The following is a 21,449-nucleotide window of genomic DNA, read 5'->3' as shown; positions in this document are numbered from 1 at the left end:
TAATAAATGAGCAACAGATAGAGGTACATACTCTGACTATTAATATATGACTTGATGAGCTATTATGGTGTCACTCCATGAAAATCAAAACAGATACAATTCTGCCTTTCCATACAAAAACATGCAAACACAGTGCCAATGGAGGTAAGCAGAAGCACGCTTCCCTGAATTTCTATTAAAACACATTATAAATTATTTTAAAATATTTTGAGTAAGTCTGTGTGAAAAAAAAAATCACACTGGTATAAATACAGCCTCAAGGGAATTGTGACAGAACTACTCACTGAGTCAATCAAGATGAATGATTTCGCCTTTGGGTCAGAGGCAGAGGGCTGAGAAAAATACACATCCACAGAATATTCTGTTCCTGGCTCCAGGCAGACTGGAGTTTGCAGAAGTGCAATCCTGTTTAGCAGAAATAAAGCACGGTTATAGCCCCGAGTTGGGACAAGGCAAGTTTACTGGATGCTGTGAGCGCTCCTTCCACTCTGTGCCTGCATCCTAACGCCTGCAGCCCCAAGCAAGCCCTGCTGCTGCGGGGAGCACACCCAGCCCCACTGCTTGCAGGCTTTGGGAAAGCTGCACGACTTCTGCCTGGATGCTTCACCAAGCACGATTTAACCTGGTGAGATTAAACCGAAAATGGCAGGTTTTACTACGTCAAGCAAAGGAGTTTGCAACTCACTGTTCATATTTGTCCTTTTCTGTCCCTGTTTGATCAAGACTTTGGTCACATCCTCTTGGCTCCTCTCTATTCTTTACATAGGTCCAAGCTGAAAAGCTGGTTTTGAAAATAGGCTAGGACAGTGACTTTAAGTCAATATTTCCTTTCTGTACTGAAATAGCTGAAGTTGGATCTTCGCCAAAGCAACGACTAACCCCAGCAGGATCTCAGGCTGCTCTCCTGGCCTGGGCAAACCTTTGTCAGGCTGAGGACTGGAGCATCAGACTCTTCCTTAGAGCCTACGTGGCATTGTGGTGTGACAGCAACAGGAAAGGCCACACATGTTTCTAATATTCCCACTTTCCCACACATTTATCGCTTTGCAGTGCTTCAGTAAAACATTTGTACACAGAAAATCTACAGGCAAAAGGACAGGAACAGTCAGACCTCTTTGTAGCTGGGAGAGGCAACACGTGTGGCTCCTGTGAAAGGCCCTTGTTTTTGCAGCGTTGACTTGACAAAATACCAGCGGGCTGGATGGCAACATTTGCAAGCCAGTCTTCCAAGGACTATAAACAAAGGACAAAAATTATGGTCATTTTTCATATCTGAAAAACCCACTTTCTCTTTGCCGGGATTCATGAAAGCCATCTGAATGATTTCACACTGCAGTGACAAAACAGATTTTCTCTTTGTTCTTTGCAGGACTAAAAAAATAATGTTATTTGTGAAAAATGCATTGTATTTCCAATGGCTAGTTGAAGAGCAGAGACGGAAATGGGACCTCAGCTGGTGCAAATGGAAACAGCTCTGTTAAAGTCATTGGAGTTGTTTCCTTTCTTAGCACAGTGTTGTCCTGGAGATATCCTTCATTATCTGCTGCTCTCACATCTAATAAGGAGTAACAAACATAAAAGACTTTGTAACAAAAGTCTTTAAAATTCAACTGTTTAATCTAATCCTTAGAAGGAAAAAGCTACATCAAACCAGCCCACTGTAAAATTGTTCTCACATTTTAAGACACTGGGAGTTTTGTTTGCCTCAGAATGACAGTATGAGAACAGAATACAATAGACAGAAGGAGGATCTTGAGTGGTGGGATTGTCCCTGGGAGCTGCGAAGCAAAAGAGCAAGGCATGTACAAATGCTGGTACCAATAAAACACTTGCCTGTGTTTTTGAAGACATGGGTGTGGACTTGGGTTTAACCAGACTGGGGTTAACAGATTTCCCCAGACATGTCTTCATCATTGAGAAATTTTGTCCAGGCAAAAAATAAGATTTTTTTTTGGCTATTTTCCTACAATTTTCACACATCTCAGAGCCCAGCTGGAGCAAATGGGAAGCTGGATGTCTGCAAAAGCCCTGGATAAATAGCTACTCAGATCACTCCTGCCTGTGCACATTCTCCTGCCCAGAAAATCCCAGCTAGAAATACAGGATGCCCATCTAAAAGGAGCTGCATTTTGCATGTGTCTGATTTGTGAACAAAAGTCCAGTCCAAGCAAAGGTACCAAAAGAGGAACTCCAGAAAGATGAAATCTTGGCTGATGCTTAGAAAATACTTTTGGTGCTAATTTTTCGGATATGAGTGGAAAGGGTTAAGGGGATCAGTGGAGGGCATGTTGCTCTGTTGATAAGGATGAAAAGGCAAACAATTTTAAATTTAAATATAAAGAGTGGGACAAGTTGCTGTGTCCTGTTATTGACAAAATAGACCCTGCATCTATCACACATCACAAGACACACAAGACATCACAAGTACCTCAGGCTCATAACGAATTGTGATATCAAAGTCCATAGCAAAGGGAACGTTGTTGATGGCAAATCTCAGCCCAGCTCCGCTGGGAATGCGGGCAAAGCCGGGTCCCGTCCATGTGACAGACCGGCCGGCGCTGGGCTGCCTGAAAACCACCGACACAGCTGAGTCCTGTCCAAACTGCACTGCACCCTGCAAAGACATACTGACATTTTCAACAACACACAGAGTCAAATTACAAAAACATAACAAACTCAGAAAAAGAAAGGAAGTGGTTTTGCCATGTTATTTACTTATTTCAGCCATCAGCCAGCCTCATTTTCTGAACAAGCTTGCAATTGACACACTAAGAACTCTCCCAAATGTAGGATATTTAGGGTCACATATAGAGAAAAGCTTCCTCTAGCTTTGCAACAAAAGCAACAAGAAGGACCAAAATAATCCATCCATCTCTGCATATTTGGCATCTCCAGGCATTCACATTGCAAACCTTAAACAGATTAAGCTTGATTTGATACATGGCTGGACTTTTCACTATAAGCTGAATAAACAAATGTCAATACTTACAATGACAAAGCTGACAGCATTTAAATGCAGTAGGTACCATGTTAACATCTAGGTACACTTAAACATTGGAAATGTCTTGCAAGCAAAAAAAAAAAAAAGGATTTTACCTTTCATGGAGGCTCTTCCCTTCTAAACAATTCATTGAACCTGAGCCTACAATGGCACCGGACATAGCAGAGTAAACCTGTCGATGTGAATCATAAAATGTCCAGCCCAACTGCATACCAAAAAAATTGATTTCATTTGTGTCGGCATTGTAACATATAGGACTGCGAATCCCACATCCTCAGACACTTCCTTGCCCTCTATTGCAAAATAAAATTTTAGCATTTGGTGTAACCTTAAGTAACTATTAAAGTACCAATTTACCTGTTCCAGTCTAGATTTTCTTATGCTTCGTTTCTTGCTCCTGTTTAACACAATCTTTCCATTTTCAATCATGAACTCATAGCCTTGCTTCTGGAAGTAGATGTCACATCTTGGAAGAGTGCTTGGTTTAACCTATGAAGCAAAAGTAATGAGAGAGGGGACAGCACTGTCTCAACAATGTTGAAAGGTAGGTAAGCAGCTAAATGAAAATCCACATTCTTAAAACAAGCTCTATTCTCCACTGGGTGAAACTCTAAACTATGGCCCAGCAGCTGCTGGAAACCCTTTTCCCTCACTCTTACAATTAACTTGCACTTCCTCTTAAGCTATGTCCCAGACATCTGTTTTCCATTCAATTATTGGACTGTAGGTAGATTACTGGTCGTGATTATAGCTAAATATTTGCAGATGTGACCTGCAAATAAACATTTTTTTATTATTCCTTCTCTATAGCTTCTGGACAACACATCGGAGAAGAAATAAATGTTAGTAAAAACGTAGGCAGCAGAAGGAATGCATTCCAGACTTGTACTCTGCATGGGGAACAACTACGGCCATTTTGAGGGAAAAAAAAATAAATAAAAATTAAGTTTTCTAAAAACATTACAGATAGATGCCAAATTCTTGAGGAAATTGGGCTGCAATCAGTGCCATTATATAAGGCAGCAGGAATGAGTCCAATGGAGTGGAGAGGAATTTGATTCTTCCCCTGTTGGAGATTCCCAGAAATACCACAGTTCATGATAGCCGTTGGCAACTCAAACACTTTCCTCTAATTTAAATAATTAAATTAGTTTCTCTAATTCATGTTAGACCAGCCCACACTTGAGAAGCAGCAAGGACAGCTTTGCAGGTCACACCATGCTGTAGCGACGGTCTCTTGGTAACAGCCACAGTTACAGGATAGTCGTGTCCATGAAGAACAAGGATGAACTGAGGACGGTCAAGGGACTTGCTTTGTATCTTCTTGCTAAAGAACTGCTGCGGCTGCTCCCCGAGCGAGGGCTCCTCTCCTCAGCCTCAGCTCCTGTGCCACCACTGCACGGATCCCCTCTCAGTACGACACCTAACAAGCCAACTACGTACCAAGGGTGCAGAGCCAGAAAGGGGCTTTGCATGCTCAGCTTCATAAATATAATAATCCAGGGGTAAAAAGAAGTATCCTGGGGCTGGCTCATTACACTGGCGGCTCACGATGTTGGGAAGACACTTGCACTGACCGTCCTTCGGTGAGCACCTAGGGTAAGAGTTGGTAAAGGGAGGACATCAGACTGAAGCATCCCTGGGTCCTCACAGCATGAGAGCAGCTCAGCTCCACCCTTGTTTCAGCTTTGCTTCATTTCTTCCATTGTCGGATTGCCTCCACTACTAAACTTCTTCCTACCACCCACCCCTTCTGCTTCCTCTTTCCAATGCTGGATTTATTCAATGCTACTTTTCATTCCTTAGGAGACAGGACATGCTTGGTCTTTCTCGGTCCATTCCATACCTGAAGCACAAATCCTTTTGTTTCCTGAACATCCATTACTATCTATTCCTGTATCCATTTCTTGTGTCTGTTCCTATATCTATATATAGGAACATATATCCATCCTATATCCTATCTGGCAACGAAGTTGGTGAAGGGTCTAGAGAACAAATCTTAAAAGGAGCTGCTGAGGGAGCTGGGGTTGTTTAGTCTGGAGAAGAGGAGGCTGAAGGGAGACCTTATCGCTCTCTACAACTACCTGAAAGGAGGTTGTAGCGAGGTGGGGGTCAGTCTCTTCTCCCTAGTAACGAGTGATAGGACAAGAGGAAACGGCCTCAAGTTGCGCCAGGGGAGGTTTAGGTTGGATATTAGGAAAAACTGCAAGGGCAGTCAGGCACTGGAACAGGCTGCCCAGGGAAGTGGTTGAGTCTCCATCCCGGCAGGTATTTAAAAGACGGGTAGATGTGGTGCTTGAGGACACGGTTTAGTGGTGGATTTGGCAGTGATAGGTTAACGGTTGGACTCGATGATCTTAAGGGTTTTTCCCATCCTTAACGATTCTATGATTCTATGATCTATTACTGTATCTATCACTATTCTTAAGTATCTATCACCCATAATTTTAGAGGCAGGATGTGAGATCAGAAAGAGCTTTGATTTGATGTGATATGGTAATTTTCATATACTTACACTCTTATTTAATACATCAGATTATTACTAGCTTTGATTTACCTGCTCACAAGGAGCTGCTCTATGGCATTGGACTATGTGCTCCTGTGTCTGAAGTCTAACAGCAGTAGTGAAGACCCCTGCCCAACAAACTCCTGAAGGAATGCAACCGAAACCAAGCTGGCTTCTGAAATTATATGTTTTGAATAGGAACCAGTACAACAGAAAAAATTAAGATATTTCTAGCTTTTAAAGTAAATGTACGAAGCCAAGTTAAAAACATAATCTCTAATTTACTTGTAATTTCTATTAATATTAGGGCCTCTGGTTCTCTCAAACCATGCAGTTTATATTTTATATTAAACAAATCTTGACTCAAGCTGATTCAAAGTTAGCTTCAAAGGAAAAAGGTAAATCACCTCTAAAATCAAATACATTTTCAAGATCCCAACACAACTTTACATTGTTTGTATGTGATGAAATTATGTCTATGGTCTATTTTCCCATTTGTACTGAGACTCTGTTAACCTAATTAGAAAATGTAGCCTGTGAGTTTATAAAAATTAAAACCAAGAAAAAACTTGAAGAACATTAACTTACAAGTTATTCTGGGATCCACCAATGTCACAGTCACACGGAGAACAGCCATGCAAGCTGTTGCCAAGACCCCAGTATCCTACCTGGGATAAAAAGGAAGTGAAAGATTTTTTACAGCAAATATTTAAGTATGTAAAGCACAACAGAACTTATTCCCCTGGATGAACGATGCTCTGGAGTACTCCTGGGCTGCCTGGCTGTGCTTGGCCATGCGAGATTGCTTCTCTTACCAGATTGCATGGGTGCTCAGCCACTGCAAGAAGAGCCAGACATCTACCCATTTGTGCAAGCCAGTTGCTCTGGAAATAGCAAAGATGGTCTGAGACCATGATTTTGCATTTCCTTTCTTTCCTGTGAGTGCTCCTCCTAGTGCAATTTGATTGCACAAATGTTGCAAGCAGTAAAAAAGAACCAGATGTATCAATGCAAAATGGGAGGATACAGCTGTAAAAGCATTTTGAATTTTGACTAACTGTTTACTTTTCTGGCAGTGAAAAGGTGGGAGATGGGACAGGGGACTTCTAAAACCACATGCAGAATTAATAACAAAACCTGAGTACGTACGAGGCATTTTTCACAGCGTCGCCCTGTGGCAAACCGCTGGCAGAGGCACTCTCCGGTGGCAGGATCACAGATGGAGAAAGGCAAACTGCCGGAGGGATCGCAGTTGCACGCTGCAGGGAGAGAAACACGCGGTTACCTCTGTGGGCCCCAGTGACGGCAGCAGGACTGGCATTTGCTTTAGATGTGGGATCAGCGTGACAGGCAGCCTCTGCCCTCTGGACAGATGCTCTGCAGATGGACCTGCCCTGGCACCCTGCAGCCCTCGGACTGCCCTTGGGGAATGGGCTGTTTCCCCAGTGGGGACCCTCTCTGGGGAAAGCAGGGGCACTGGCACAAGTCTAGTGTGGTGGTTTGCTGTGTGCTGATCCGCACTGCACAGTCCTTGCATGTTGCTGAGTACCATGTGGTGGGCACAACATGCTCACAAACCCACAGTGTGTCTGCGTAGGGGCGGGATGTGTTTTTCAGCGACCCTCGCTCAGAGGAACAGCTGGCTGGAAGCTCTCAAGCAAGGCAGCAGCTCCTGCCGTCTCGATGCTGCACCGTGCAGTGCAGAGTCCAAGTATCCTAACAGTGATTCCTGGGATCCCCTCTGTGGCTTTTCATTCACCCTTGTGCTGATTTTGATTGTGAAGTTATTTTCAGGTGTTTCAATCTCCCTTTTCAATTGAATTGCGTATTTAACAATTCTTCTATCAACAACAGCCTGATCCATTACAACATACTATGTATTCTGCAAGTGATTTTGCATCTTTTCCATCTCAGATGCTGCACCAGGTAAATTAAATTACATTGACATTAAATTATAGTAGGCAACTGGGTATTCTGTGAAGCAGGTAGTATCTGTGCATTAGTGTGTGCATGCAACTACCTCAATCTCTTAAAAGTGCTTTGGAAAGAAGAACAAAAGACATGGTTTACATACGCTGGCAGCCCAGAGGGTCACTGCCGCTCAGCCCGTAGTAGTTCACCCTGCACTTGTCACAGCGGACACCCTCCACGTTCTCCTTGCAAGGGCACCGGCCTGCGACTGTTCCCAGAGCAGGATCTGTGCGGCTCTCGCACACGCCGTTGTGCAACGTACCTTCTGGGTCACAGTTGCAGGCTACAGGCATGGTCAAGGAGACATACAAAAAAAGCACATTTAGATATAAGCATGAAAACACAATTACAGAGCTGTAAGTAGGCACAAATTGAGGATTCTTGTAAAGATTAGAGCCATTCATCCATGCTTGCTGTGTTGGATGCTTTACAGTTAATGCACAGCCACTGTTAAGAAATATTATGAGAGTGTTTTCAAGATCTACTTTTTCTCTGGAGAAGAGTTCCTTTAGTAGAAATATACCCTTTGATTTGGATAGAAATAGGCATTACTCATCCACTCCCTACCCTCTCCGGAGTACCTGGGGAGGAGAGGGGCCTATAGCTATAAAGTATAACTTTTGGGGATGCTCTCATGAAAGCTGTAGGGTTGCAGAGGGGTACCAAATGTGAGCCACCTCCCCAGAGCTGGTCTGAGTTGGCCATAGCTGAATTATTTACTGGAAGCAATGGATTCAGCAGGGGACACTGCCTTCATGACGCATCCCATTTTTTCCTAAGGCACAACCCATTTCCCACAGCAGAGCTGACATCCGCCATACCACTTCCCTGGGTAATATCCCCGTGGCTCCTTAAGGACTTGTCATGCCAACCAATTACTAAAAGTAAATTATACTCAGAGCATTTTTCCCATCATATGTTAATACTGAATTTAGCTCATCTTTCAGAAGAAGGGCTTTCATGCCTGAAAGCTTATTTTTCTTATATATGGCGGGTATCTAGCAAAAGTTATTTCTCCTCCCATCATTTTGAACTTCTCCTGTAATCCCTGACTATCACAGAAGCAACAGCACTATTACTATTCATATTTATATTGATGTTGTTCAAGAAAGATTATAGCCCTGCTGGATTTCAAAGCTCAGTTTAGCAATGAGTTGGAATATGCAGCCCTTTTCACAATGCTGGTTCAAGGATGTTGTCATGCAGCTACTTCATAAGGTAGTTTGGATGTTATAGGTTTGGTAACATTTTTACAACCCTATGAACATTTAAGCATGGGGATGCCATAAGGCTCAGAGCAAAGAGAACCAGAACCACCCCATTTTCAGTCATTCTTACAGAAGCTAAAGAAGCAAAGCTTACGGAGGCATGCGTGAGGGTCCGAGATGACTTTGAGTGGATCCCGGTAAAAGAAACGTTTACACTGGTCACAGTGTTGCCCCATGGTGTTGTCCTGACAGTCCTCACAAACACCACCGCTGACCCCACCACTGGCCTGGTACACGGCCATGTCAAAGTGGCATCTGCCAGAGTGGCCGTTGCAGTTACACCCTGAAACCAAAACAAACAGTGGGGTATTTCACACCACAATTCCTTTTATTGTTGTCTTGCCACCATTGCTGTCTACCGTTAACATGGGGTTTCTTGTTACTCATATGACTTCAGTGCCCCGGCAAGATTATACCTTCCCAGGCCTTGTGCTTTACAGCTGGGGGGAAACATTGGAGAATTAGGACAGAACTGGGCCCACACTTGGAAAAGTACCCATGCTGGTGAGTGTGCCTAATATGCAGTGGGGAACACTGCTCCACTGAAGGATCTAGCTGCATATTTGTTACAGATCCTAAGATATTATTCTTGTATATCCTACATCACTCATTATTGCGGAAATAAATAATTTAGCCTTGTCTAAATTCTTCTTGCATTCACAAGAAAGACCCTATGCAAACCAATGAATGATCTTTTTTGCATTAGTTGCTTTTTCCTCTCTTTATTGCTTTGTTCTCTTTATGAAAAATAAGAACATGAAACAGCTCTCCTTCCTGTAGGGCAACACAGCACCGATGGATAGAGGAATCCATCTATTTTTCTAGATGAGGCATGGAAAAGTCTCCCTCCCAGAAACTCGGCCATCCCATTATGCGTTGCGGTGGGATTGTACTACACACCACCCCCCCAGGTACTGAAAAGGAAAAGAATATGTTTGAATTACGTTTGCAAGCATTATCTTGCGCCCCTTCAGCTGGCCTCCAGGGAGCATCATTGTAGAAATCTTTACATCTTTCACAGGACAAACCTTCAGTGTTATGGTGGCAGATACATCTCCCGTGGACCTGCAACATGGGGAGAACAGAGAGGAGGTGAGGTGACATGAGAGGAGAGGACAGGAGATATCTGCTCAAGGTATGCCAGCAAGATCAGGAAAATTCAAAGCTCTTTGGCTCCCTCAGCTGACATAATTGTCAGTTATTTGAGTAAAAGGTCTGGAGAATACCTGCAAACTTTAACCAAATAGTTTTAAAGCCACTGAGCAACATTTAGGAAAAAATACTTCTAGAGATATCAAAGGACACTTCAACTTTTTAAATGCTCTCTCTCTCTCCCTACATGTCTCTATACTAAGATACATATTTTCCAGGAGAAAAAACCTCTTGTTGCCAGAAGGAAAGAATTCGCAATCATGTTCCTGATTTTTCAATAATCCATTTTTCATGGGTTAGCTTTGCATTACCAGCTATTCTTCGTGCCAGTGCCTCCTCTCCTGCTGCAGAGCCCCCAAGCCCAGCTGGAGTATGGAATGCATCCAACGAGTGGCCATTCAAGTTTGCACGCACCACAGGCTACTTACTGCATTACATTTGCACCATTACAGCTCTGGTATTTTGCTGCTATTTTCAACATGTCTTGTCCCAGTCGCTTTTGAAACACCATACTAGTGCCAACAAAGAGACAGCTTCTGAGCAATCCAGCCCAAGGTTTTAAAGGAAGAAGCTGTATTGAAACATTTTACAACTTGAAGTTACCAATGGTCAATCCAATGGTCATCAGAGAATTTCCTTCCTCTCCCTCCCTCCATCTCTTTCTTCCCCCAAAATACCAGGTAGGGACTGCCCTCATTGGAGACAGCGTTAATGACGCACCATCCCAGACTGATGGAAAACATCTCCCCGCAGATTCTGCACGGGATCACACTGACTGGCGTGGCCATTACAAAAGCAGCTGCCCCGCACAACCATCTCATAAACAGCGTAGTAGTACTTCTCGAGGGGATCACTGTGTCTTCTTCCAAGCAGAGCATCCCCAAGGGTGTGGAGTTTAGTAAAATTGATCCTTAGGTTTGTCAACGTAATGAGCTCTGGAAGGAAAGAAGAGGAATCAAGAGGCCAAGTTCACTCGAAGATGAACAGTATGAAATCTTCAGCTTGGATCAGTCATCCAAGAATTCCCCCATACTGAAGAAATAGTGAAAATGATTTGATATTGGCCAAGACCAGTAACCCATACAGCGCCAGGGCACGGACTCACTCCTGGCACACAGCTGCGTAAGCGTTAGCACCCTTCTTGGTACGGCTCTGACTGTGGTTAACCTGTATTTTCCCAGTCAATGTCTTCGTGGGTTCATGTACAGCTCTGGGACTGCTCCCAAAAGGCAGTGTGGACTGGGCCACCTGATCCCATAAGGAAAGACAGTTCAGCTGCAGGCATGAGGTCTGCAGAGCTGTGCTGTTTGCCCTCAGGGCTAGAGAACACGATTGGCCCATTTTATTTATTAATACAGATGTCTCCCTACGATCTTCTGGTACCTAATTTTCAATATCATTGACTTACACCAGCTGAGCTTTTCACCCTTTCAGTGTACAAAACAAGCAACACCAGCAAAGTATCTCTGGAGAAAACCTGTACTGTCCATACCTTGGATATACGGTACATATGGATTTTCTATTTCAAAGCTGGGATCCAAAGCTTTTAAAACAACCTGCAAAACAAATTAATACATGTCTATAGATCACTGAAATTATTCCTTTTGGATATAAAGTCTGTTACCTAAGACCCATTAGTTACTGATGCCACCTTACTGATCCCATAAAAGAAAAAACACAAGGCTGTGGCCCTGATTCAGCAAGTGCTCTCACCCTTTCAACCTGGCCTTGGCTGAGCGAGACAAAAAGACCTTTTGGTGGATTGATGTGTCAGGAGGAGGGAAAAGCAGTGCCCTAGAGTGACGTAGAGATGGGACCAGCACCTACCAAAGGGATCAAAGGAGAGGCTCCTGCCTTTAGCAGAAGAGGATGATGGGAAGTCAAGACCTCTTATGAGGGGGACTTCCATGTGAATTGGGAAAGCAGGAAAGAGCAGTAGAAGGTTTTGTACAAGTTTTTAATGAATTCATTTGGATGTGAAAATGAGGGTAAAGAGCAGTATTTGTCTTTCCCTCTTACTTCAGTAAAGTCAATAGCACTTCATGTCTCAGAACCTGTGTAAGTGGATCTGATGGATACAGACAAGAGACCCTCAGATCCAGAAAAATAGCCACGTATGATCTGAACTCATATGAACACAGACACCTGGCAATACCTCGCCTTCAGTGGAGGGCTCGATGTCTGAATATCTTGAATCACAAATGATGTCTCCCACACTTTTTGCTGGACCAGAAGAGATGTTGGGAAAAGAAGCTTCACAGTCCTGCGCAAAATATCTAAATGCTTTCCAGGTCTGACCAAAGTCGGTGGAGCGCTCAACCAGCATTGCTGCAGGCCGAAATGTCTGAAAGAAACATTATTTCAAGAATTCCTTAACCAGGTGTTGATAAGACATCTCAGGGGTTGTTCTGTTGACATTCCTGTTTGGGGGATGCCAACAGCTGCCAATTAAAATTCTGTGTCTGGGAGATTGCAGGCTCTCTACAGGGCTACTGGGCTGGTTACATGATTCTCTGAAAAAGCCGGATTCCTCATCTGAACCCTCTCAGCAAAAGGGAAGGGCAACCTTCCACATAGACATAAGGTTACTTTCTCAGTAAGGAAGTTTACTGTAACAATGTAGGAATTTTGTAGAAAAAAATTTGCAACCATCTGGATCATAATGGATATGCGTGAGAAGACTGAATTAAACTTGAAAGAGCAACCTCAGTTCAGAAATGTCTTAAATTTTTAGGGCTTAATTTTGCAATCTAATTTTTTTTCAGTTTTAATTCTCAGATTTATAGAAAATAGGACCAGAAGGCATGCGAATAGGAAGCTATTCAGTCTATCCTCCTCCCTCAAGGCAGGATCAACTATAACTTAACCACACTTGACAGGTGTTTATCTAACCTGTTCTTACAAACCTCTAAAGATGGTGCTTTCACTGCCTCTCTAAGCAATTTATTTCTGTGGTTAAGTAATTAGTGTGTAACATTACATAAAAGCTCTGGTAAAAAATGTACCTTAAAAGTCAGAATAAGATGGCTGAACTGGAATAAAGTTTCTAGGTCCAATCTAATGCTGACATGGTCAACACCTGAAAAGAGAATGAAAATTAAGTGAAGAGGACAATGCGCACGTTGGAGGGGTTGCTGAGACAGCTCTCCTGTGGGGAATTTAGGATGCCTTTTCCCGTATGGCAGCTAAGCTCTTTGGAGCATCCCCTGTGCACAAACCCGGTGTGCAGCTGGATCGCTCTCTCGGGGGCAATGCTGCCTTTCTGGCACTGGCACTGTCAATGCCACATGTCACTGAGACTGCAGGAGATGATAGTTCAAAGTCCTGTTCAGACCATTCAGACTGTAAGTGATGGTGATGGTAAGGTTCTGGGTGCGCATCTTTCTGTATGCAGTAAGATTTTTTTTAAAATCCATCCAAATAGTTTGCTTATTTCTAAGAAAAAAATGAAACCCAATAAAAATATGGGGTTTTCCTCATGCTAAACAGATCTGTTAAACCCTTCTATACTGCCAGACCTGAAATTTGTCATGAGCAGAGCTATCGCAACAGGCATCTTCAAAACTGCAACAAGTATGGAAAAAAAAACCCTACAATTCACACATTCTCTGTAGAGAGTTGCAGAAGCTCAGCTGATATCCCCATTGTTCACGTCTGCATGCAGCATCCCAGGGCTTCTGCTGACCAGTCTGTGCATGAGACCTCATCCCAGAAGAAAGATGGTGAGAGCAAGAAAACATCCTCTCACAGCTGGCCTACAGCTTTATTGACATTGATGTCCAAAACTGGTGACAGTTCCTGGCTAAACTCCATGAAAAAACAAGGCTTATGAATTTTAGTTGGATACCCAAAATAGGGTAACATATTATCTTAATTTTTCTATGCCTTAATTTCCAGCCAGTCAAATATTTTTTACATATTCACTATATGTCAAATAAAGTAGAGTAGATGCTATTCCTCCTATCACGTCTTCAGAGAGAAGCTGTAAGGATACATAAATTGATATCAGTGAAGACCTACTACAGAGAAGCTTGTGACAATAAGGGTGTTGATAGCCAGGCTTCATTTAATTATTTCCTAAACTACTCGTGCTTTACACTGCAAGCACTATTTTTTTAAAAATGGATATTTGTGTTTTACACACTCTGTCATTACACATCTGTAGGCAAATGTACCTTTTGCCACAAATCACATTTCCTTGAAAAGCAGACACTCTGTGAAAAATACATAGCCACCGTGTACAACGCAGCAATGCTGCAGGTCCTCTGGACAGCCCTTGGAGATACCGTGCTTAAAATTTGTCTGTAGAAAAATAGAATTTCTGAAATCTTGTATTGTTACACACAAACAGGTTTAAATCACTCAGTATCACTGAATCAAAGAATGGATGCAGTTTTGTCTCATCTCTTCATGAAAGCAACTTGATGAATCCAAATTTCATCAATAAATCTCACAGTAACATTTTGCAGTAATATTTTCTCAAAGAAACTTACCATTTTCTGACTGCCACCACTTTTTTTTCCTATCGGGCTCAAAAGTTGTGATAACATTTTCAACCATGTGACTGTTGTGCTGCGTGTAGGGATTATACGGGTATCTGGAATCACAGAGAAAGCACTTCTGTTCAGCCTAGAAAACAAAATGAGCAGGATAAAAGATTAATTTGGTCTCTTCTCTAAAGACCCAGTGGATGTACACGTATTTATGCCATTGCAAGATTGGAGCCTGTCATGCTGCTTTGGGTGCCTGTGCTTTTAATCACTCAGGCTTTCATATATAAGGGACAAGCCCAAGAAAATCATCATATGCACAAACCATGCATATAGTAAATGTTGGCCTCAGTTTGCCCCAGGTACTCTATAAACAATACACTTTTTCAGTTGTGGAAAAGGGATCTCAGTAAGAGCAAAGAAATAAGTTCGTCAAGGTGTTGATTCTGGGTTTAGCTGCCAGAAGGTTTGTTTTGCAGGAGTTTCTTGGGAGAAATTTATTTTTTAAAAGTTGAGCTTTTATTCATGCCTCATGAAGGCTGTAGGAACTTTAAGCAGTGAGGAGGCAGAGGGGATACAAGGGAGGACTTGATCTTTCAAGATCTGAAGAAGCCTTGAAGAGGAACATTCACTAAATCATTTATACATTTTTTCCTCTCTCTTTTGCACGTTTTCTAGCAGCTCGGAGACCCAGCCAGGAACAGCAGACAGGTGCTGTTGTACAAATGGAAGACAAGGCTGGATCCAGGTACAATGTAAGCAGGTGGTTTGGGCTGACACCACCACCTTGACCACTGTCAGTGCCTTTTGTAGGCATAGGGAAACTGGAAAAGTTTAAAAATGATGCAAAGGAGGAAAATCGGGATGTCAATAGGATGAAAAGGTCTTGTTTGAAAATGTAACAAGCAGAAGACGAAGGTGGCAATGATTAGCCAATATCTCAATGCTGAATGGGAGGCTTTTGTCTGCAAAAAGGCTTTGAAAGCCAGGGCAAGGAGATCCTATTTAAGGTGATAAGAGGGGGATTGAGTGGGAGACATAAGGAGAGGTGACAAGGTTAACATGCGGGGCTGGGACGTGACCCGTGCTGAGCCATGCGGACAAGCCCAAGCAGCATGGGATCGCAGCCAGCAGTGCCACGGGGAAGCGAACGGCAGCGGCTGCGCCGGGGGATGCCCAGGGTGGGCAAGGTTGGCTATGCTATGCAGATGGACTCTACGAGATTTGGGCAGAGCCTGAGTGCGAGGACTCAGGGATAAACGGAAGCAGAAGGTGATGCCCAAGCTGTGTGCCTGGCTGGCAGGGATGCTGGCAGGGAGAAGGGGAGATGACACAGCACCCCAGAGGGAGCTGAAGGAGGAGGCACAGATTTGGTGCCTTTGGCTGGGAGGCTGGCAGGGATGCTGCTGAAAACAAAAACTGGAAGTTAGTGGCAGGAGCTGGGCTGGAAATGACCCAGAAGGGGACAGGCGGAGAGGCACCCTGCCCAGCACGCTCAGGATCTATGGAGAAGTATTAGGAATGGTTTGGACACCTTTGTATTATGAAATCACCTGGGAATTATTCACATTTAAATAAATGAAGAGATATAGATTTACAGGTATGGTATAACTCATGTTTTAAACATTACGATATATATTATATTCAGTCATTCTCTAACCACACTTGACAACTGTACGAATGTACAATTTAGAAGATGAGACAGAAATACAAAAAATACTCTGTCATTTCATTTCACAAAGCTCTGGTAAGGAGACCTCAGGTTATCGAAGCATTTGGCAGGACTGCGCACACCCACTCTCTGGTTTATATAGACACATACAATATGACACTCAGTCAACTTATGTTTAAGATTGCTCCATAAAAATCTTTTTGTGCCCCAAAGGACAAGCACGTGCATGTCCACATAAAGTCTGGCAGATCCCATTTGCCTCTGAAGTGTGCAGCTTTACACTCTCCTCAATACCGAGTCCTCTTTCCTTTCCTTTCAAAACATGTATAATTAGTAAATCAAATCATAGGGCTAAAAACCACTTAACCTACATTTATAAACAATAAGACACATTAAAGACTGAAAATGATTTGCAGTGCTTCTTTTCAAACACAAAGCAGCTGAACTCTAATTTTTTTTCAATCTGAATTTTCAATAAGACGCCCCAAGTGAGTCCTGGCTGTTTGCATCTTGCCACGTTGACTAACACCAACATTCACAAGTAAGGTTTGGTCTGGTCATGATGCCTGACACAGGTCATCAGGAGGAGAACTGGAGGAGGAAGCGCTTGGCTTCGCAAGATGCGAAGCTTCCTGGCCTGCCTCCAGCAAAGCATTCAAGAATGTGCTGGTAAGAAAGAGAATTGAGTTGAGTGGGACTCTCTGATATACCTTAGGTGACACACACATTTAAGGGGAGCTGGTACAGCAGATCACATTGCCAGAGCATAAGCCTCTATCTATCAAGCTTTGCAAAGCAGCAGAATTTGTAGCTCTCATCCTTTTTAGGACACAGTCACCAGGGGTCAAGATACGTTGAAGCAGCATTAAATCACAAGGATTATTGTGGAACAGCTGTTCCTTTTCATGAGTCTGTATTTACATAATTCAAAGAATAAGTACAGGCAAGTGAAAATATTAATTTTTTATTGCTCTTTGATCTCCTCTTAAAAAGAGGGGAAAAAAAGGCAGTCATGCAGCTAAGGGCCAGAAAGACAGTGTCTCTGAGATGGCTCTTTGGAGATGAGCTCATCTACCAAGCAAGCCAAGACTCAGAGCACAGCCAACGAGTTAGTGCCCAGGATCCACTTGTTCAAACAGCATGGGGAAAACCAGCAAAGGGTGAAGAGTGGCTCACAGGGCCTTTTGGAAGAGAAAAGAGGTATTTACATTTTGCAGAAAACTGTAGTTGCAATGAGTAACTTGGAGCATTGCTTGGTGCCATCTCAGTATGGCAGAGCTTTGCACTGTAAATGTGTCACAGCATTTTGCCAGAAGGTCATAAACTGTAATTATTTTCAAATGCTTATAAATTAAGCTGTGTTTTATTAAGTTCCTCTTCAGCCTACAGCTGGTATTTAGTGAAAATATTTCTATTTGTGATGATTTATTAGCTCGGTGGGGCCAAGTCCTCCAGGACATGCAACAGGGGAATTCCCATTTCTGCCTGCCCGGGGCTCCTGCACAGCCGCTGGTCCCCCGTGGCCCCCATCGCTGCAGCCAGGGAGTGAGAGGGATCCCTCTGATCACCCACGTTTCTGCCCACCCACCCACCCACCCGGCCAAAGACTGGACTACACCATTAGGTTTTTCCTCTGCAGGAGATGGCTTTCTGCTTTTATCAACGTTGGCCTAATTTCAGATCAAAAGACATGAGAGGACATGGTGTGAATCGCTTAACAGGCTGCCTCAGGTCCCAACACTGTAGCGGACGTGTCCTCCAGCTAAGGCCCTTCGAGGCAGTGCCTACAGCCTGCAGGACCACACTCCTCCTGCTAAGCACTCACACACATGCAAAGTGTGGTCTTCACCTCTGAGGCAAGAGTGGGAAAAGGACCCACAGAGCAAAGCTCCTTTAGAAATCCCTGTGCTCATTTGCATCTCATGGATGTTTCTCCCTTTTGAGAAACTGTACGTCACTGTTGAGGCTGTGTGCTGCCAAAGTCTCCATGTGTGCTGCAATAAGGCATAGCCTTCCACCAGGCTTATGTCATGCTGTCAGACAACTTCAACAGAAACTTCCTTGTCTGGGCAATTTCCTTTTACAGATGAGAATATTTTTAGTAAGCAGAGTTCAGTTTATTAAAAAAGAAAGAGCAAACCAACCTCTAGGTAGCCTATAATGCAGTACTTCTGAGGGCCATTCATTCCACAGGTTGATGAGGCTGTTAATTGCTTGCTGCGACCCAGGAGGAGGTCCCCAACGGCCGGGTGGCAGGACCCAGCATCACAGTCATCCTGTGCACGCTGGAGTCTTACCAGCGCTACGCACAAAAGAAGATCAAAGGGAGATGAAATTGTTTTGTATACCCAGCAGTATTCTCTGCAGAAAATCAGTTACATCCTAACATCAGCAGAAAACTAAATTATCCTTTGCCTGTACTCCTTTTGTCCTTAATAATCATTTGGTAGAATCTTGAAGAGCTTTGGTAATGAACACACCTGCTGCAAAATCATTATAAAAATATAGCTAGCATATTGCAAATCTATGCTAAAACTTAAATTCTCAGCACAATATTGCACAGTAAACATGCCAATCTGCTACAAGCAATCATTTATTATGCTTCCTACCCTGGCATACCCATAGCCAGCAGTCCTGCAGCATTTCAGCATAGGCATTTCAATTGACTCTGTGAGGAGAGCCAGATTTGGATTAATTCTGCCGATTTGTGCTGATTTCCAAGTGATAATGGAACTGAGACCAGAATTGACGTCGGGGGTCCCTCAGATTTTCTGATGATTTGCAGTGAACATCTTGGTCCAGTCCCAGAACCCTCCATTCAGACCCCATGGAATGGTCATTAATAATCAAGCAGAATAATTCTGAATTCTCTAAATAATTGCAGGATCTTTTGGTTTATTTTGCCTGAAACAAGTTTAAATATTTTCCCCATTATGTTAAGACTTCCCTTACAGGGCTTGTCCTTTAAACAAGTTCTGTCCTGAAACCCTGAACAGGAATGGGTACCTTGGAGGCTTTATCTGTTCAGTTTTACTTGGCTCAACTTGTTATAAAAAGTGTAGTTCAAAAAATACAATCAATACATGAAGACCCCACAGAACACCAGAAGCAGTAATGAAATTACAGCAGTAAATATACAGTATTTTACAGCCAGGTTTCAGTCTATGGCTCAGGCTACACTTCAGGTGATGAGTGAAGCTTGACTCTTCAGGTATAAAGCCATGCATGTGGTCGGTTAGTCTGTCCTTCTTTATTTATCCAGATAATGATTGCCCCTTTCAGGACCTGACTCAGACTCAATTACAACAGTTACTCAGTTACTCAATTACTCAATTAGCTTTTCTTTGTATTTAAAGGTTTCATATCACTCACAGCTCCTACGCTGGAGAGTGGGGAATAACTGTCACCTGTGTCTTAATAGCGTACATAAAAGGTGCACCCTAACAAAATCTTGGAGAGGTATGTAAATCACATGGTAATATTTCAAAATTGGCCCAAATAACTGTAACATCTGTACTTACTGAGGTGCAACAGGATGGCCAGCCCCAGCCTCATGCCTCCCCGTGAAACTCAAACTGGTGCTGCTGCAACAGAAGAACTGGCAGGTCACCCGGTGCTCTGCCTCACCAAGGCACCCCTTGCACGTAGGCTTACTCAGAGCTAGGCTTTAGTAAAGTGACAGAGCCATAATAAAAATATAAAGGTTAAAAGGAAACCCTGGCTTGATTTTCTTTTAGCAATAATTTCTCCTGACAATTTTCAGCACTGAAATCGGGATGAAAGCAGCAGGACATCTCACAAGTGCTTTCGGAGAAGACCATAAAAACATATTCACAACTTAAAGTAAAACCAGAATGCTATCAGGAAAAATATTGTAGTATTTGAATATAAGCTATTTAATCCTAACTAAATTCAGCAGGGCTGCTTGCAGAGATCTAACTCCTCCGGAGGTTCATGTTTCTTGCATTGACTTAAAAGAAAGACCGAGGTCCTAATGAAGACGCCACTGAGGAATGCCTGAAGTCAGGTGCTATGAACTTTGGCAGCGACAAGATTATAACCGCATCTTTAAGCGTGGCAAGGAAAACCAGGTAATGTCAGTACCAATGCAAAAGACTCGTTCAGGGGAACCTCAGCATGAACCCAAGGGAGGTTCATTGGGGCATTTACTTCACACCCTTCCTCTTCCTACTCACCTGGAGGAAAATAAGACTTGCCAACACAAAACTTCTGTTGGAAAAACAGAAGGCAGCCATGGGTATAAAAGGCAACCCAGCATCCTGCCACCAAGTAGAGCTCCCAAACTGCAGCCTGCCCCCCATCTTTGCACCTTCCACCTCTTTCTCCATTTGTAGGCATCAGCAGGGCCAGTGTGCCCTGATGCAGCTGCATCCAGACTTAAACTGAAACAGCACTCCAGTAAAATGCAGGTATCCATGGTAAGAGTAATTTTGGAAGTTATACATCCCATCCCTACTCTGTCTAACACTGTGACATTCAATACCAGTGATACTCTTTAAACATGATTGACTTTAACAGAGAAACAAGGACTGGCAAAACCCCAGCATACTTTAGTTCCACGCTTAGCAGGAAAATTAAATACTGAAGAGGTCTTACCTGGGTTTCAGACAGCCAAGTGTTTCAGCTGGAAATGAACACAGCCGACTGGGGGAAGCGAGCAAAGGCATACCTGTGCGCTTCAGCTGGAGAAGACAGCGCATCCCCCGAGGCACTGAGGTGTAGGTGAGAATGAGACCCAGCCTGCAACCTGCCAAAGGCTTGATTTGTGAACTCCTTCTGTCAGAGCTTCTGGCATCAGCAAATATGTGCAGTGAAAGAAAATTGTGACAGGTTAAGTTCACGGCAGAAAAAGTTCATGCAACTGAAAAGAGAAGGCTAGGATTCTTAAAGTGCTGGTAAACACCTCTTTAATTGTTATTTAATTAAACAACTGTTCAGTTGGTCTGGTTTGCAACCAAATGTCAAAGTCTTTACAGATACTTAACATCAGAAGTCTAGTGGCACTGGTTTCTCTGAACATGGGCTAGAAAGAACAGCTCCTCATGGTAGGGGTGCAAATAGCCTGGAAAGGTTGATTTGGGGTTTTGAGGTGACTGTAAACACGCCTACCTGAAAGCTGTGATTGCACCTGTGTGGACGTATCGAGCCAGCTTCAAATTAGTTCAAGCTCTGGATCACTGCCATGAGCACTAGCTTTTTTCAATTTAAAGCTAAAGACAACACGGCAACTTGAGTCACAGCTTTGCATTTCAGCACGAGCTTTGCCTGTAACTGCCCGCAGCGGCAAGCACGGGGCAGGGTGCTGTGCGGCGTACAGCGCGGGCGTGGGAAACGCAGTGATGGAGCCGCTCCAATATGGCGTTCACCA

At 43.4% G+C, this 21,449-nt stretch overlaps 1 protein-coding gene across 1 annotated transcript in view; it reads right to left on the bottom strand.

Moving 5' to 3' along the window:
- LAMB4 (laminin subunit beta 4) overlaps positions 1–19,615 on the bottom strand; it is a gene marked incomplete at both ends in the record, with an annotated part of 42,594 nt that extends 22,979 nt beyond the window's left edge. The window contains 17 exons of the mRNA XM_082308948.1: positions 285–405; positions 1,112–1,233; positions 2,429–2,614; positions 3,359–3,490; positions 4,445–4,595; positions 6,096–6,175; positions 6,657–6,766; positions 7,582–7,761; positions 8,841–9,029; positions 9,691–9,811; positions 10,619–10,833; positions 11,391–11,454; positions 12,054–12,242; positions 12,904–12,977; positions 14,392–14,527; positions 18,205–18,362; positions 19,582–19,615. Coding sequence (XP_082165074.1) covers positions 285–405; positions 1,112–1,233; positions 2,429–2,614; positions 3,359–3,490; positions 4,445–4,595; positions 6,096–6,175; positions 6,657–6,766; positions 7,582–7,761; positions 8,841–9,029; positions 9,691–9,811; positions 10,619–10,833; positions 11,391–11,454; positions 12,054–12,242; positions 12,904–12,977; positions 14,392–14,527; positions 18,205–18,362; positions 19,582–19,615 — 2,262 coding nt within the window. The remainder of the gene's footprint in view (positions 1–284; positions 406–1,111; positions 1,234–2,428; positions 2,615–3,358; positions 3,491–4,444; positions 4,596–6,095; positions 6,176–6,656; positions 6,767–7,581; positions 7,762–8,840; positions 9,030–9,690; positions 9,812–10,618; positions 10,834–11,390; positions 11,455–12,053; positions 12,243–12,903; positions 12,978–14,391; positions 14,528–18,204; positions 18,363–19,581) is intronic.
- Positions 19,616–21,449: the final 1,834 nt, after the last annotated feature.

This window comes from Platalea leucorodia, assembly GCF_965183815.1.
Source record: "Platalea leucorodia genome assembly, chromosome: 4".
Classification (NCBI taxonomy): Eukaryota; Metazoa; Chordata; class Aves; order Pelecaniformes; family Threskiornithidae; genus Platalea; species Platalea leucorodia.
This window is presented reverse-complemented; position numbering and strand designations above follow the sequence as displayed.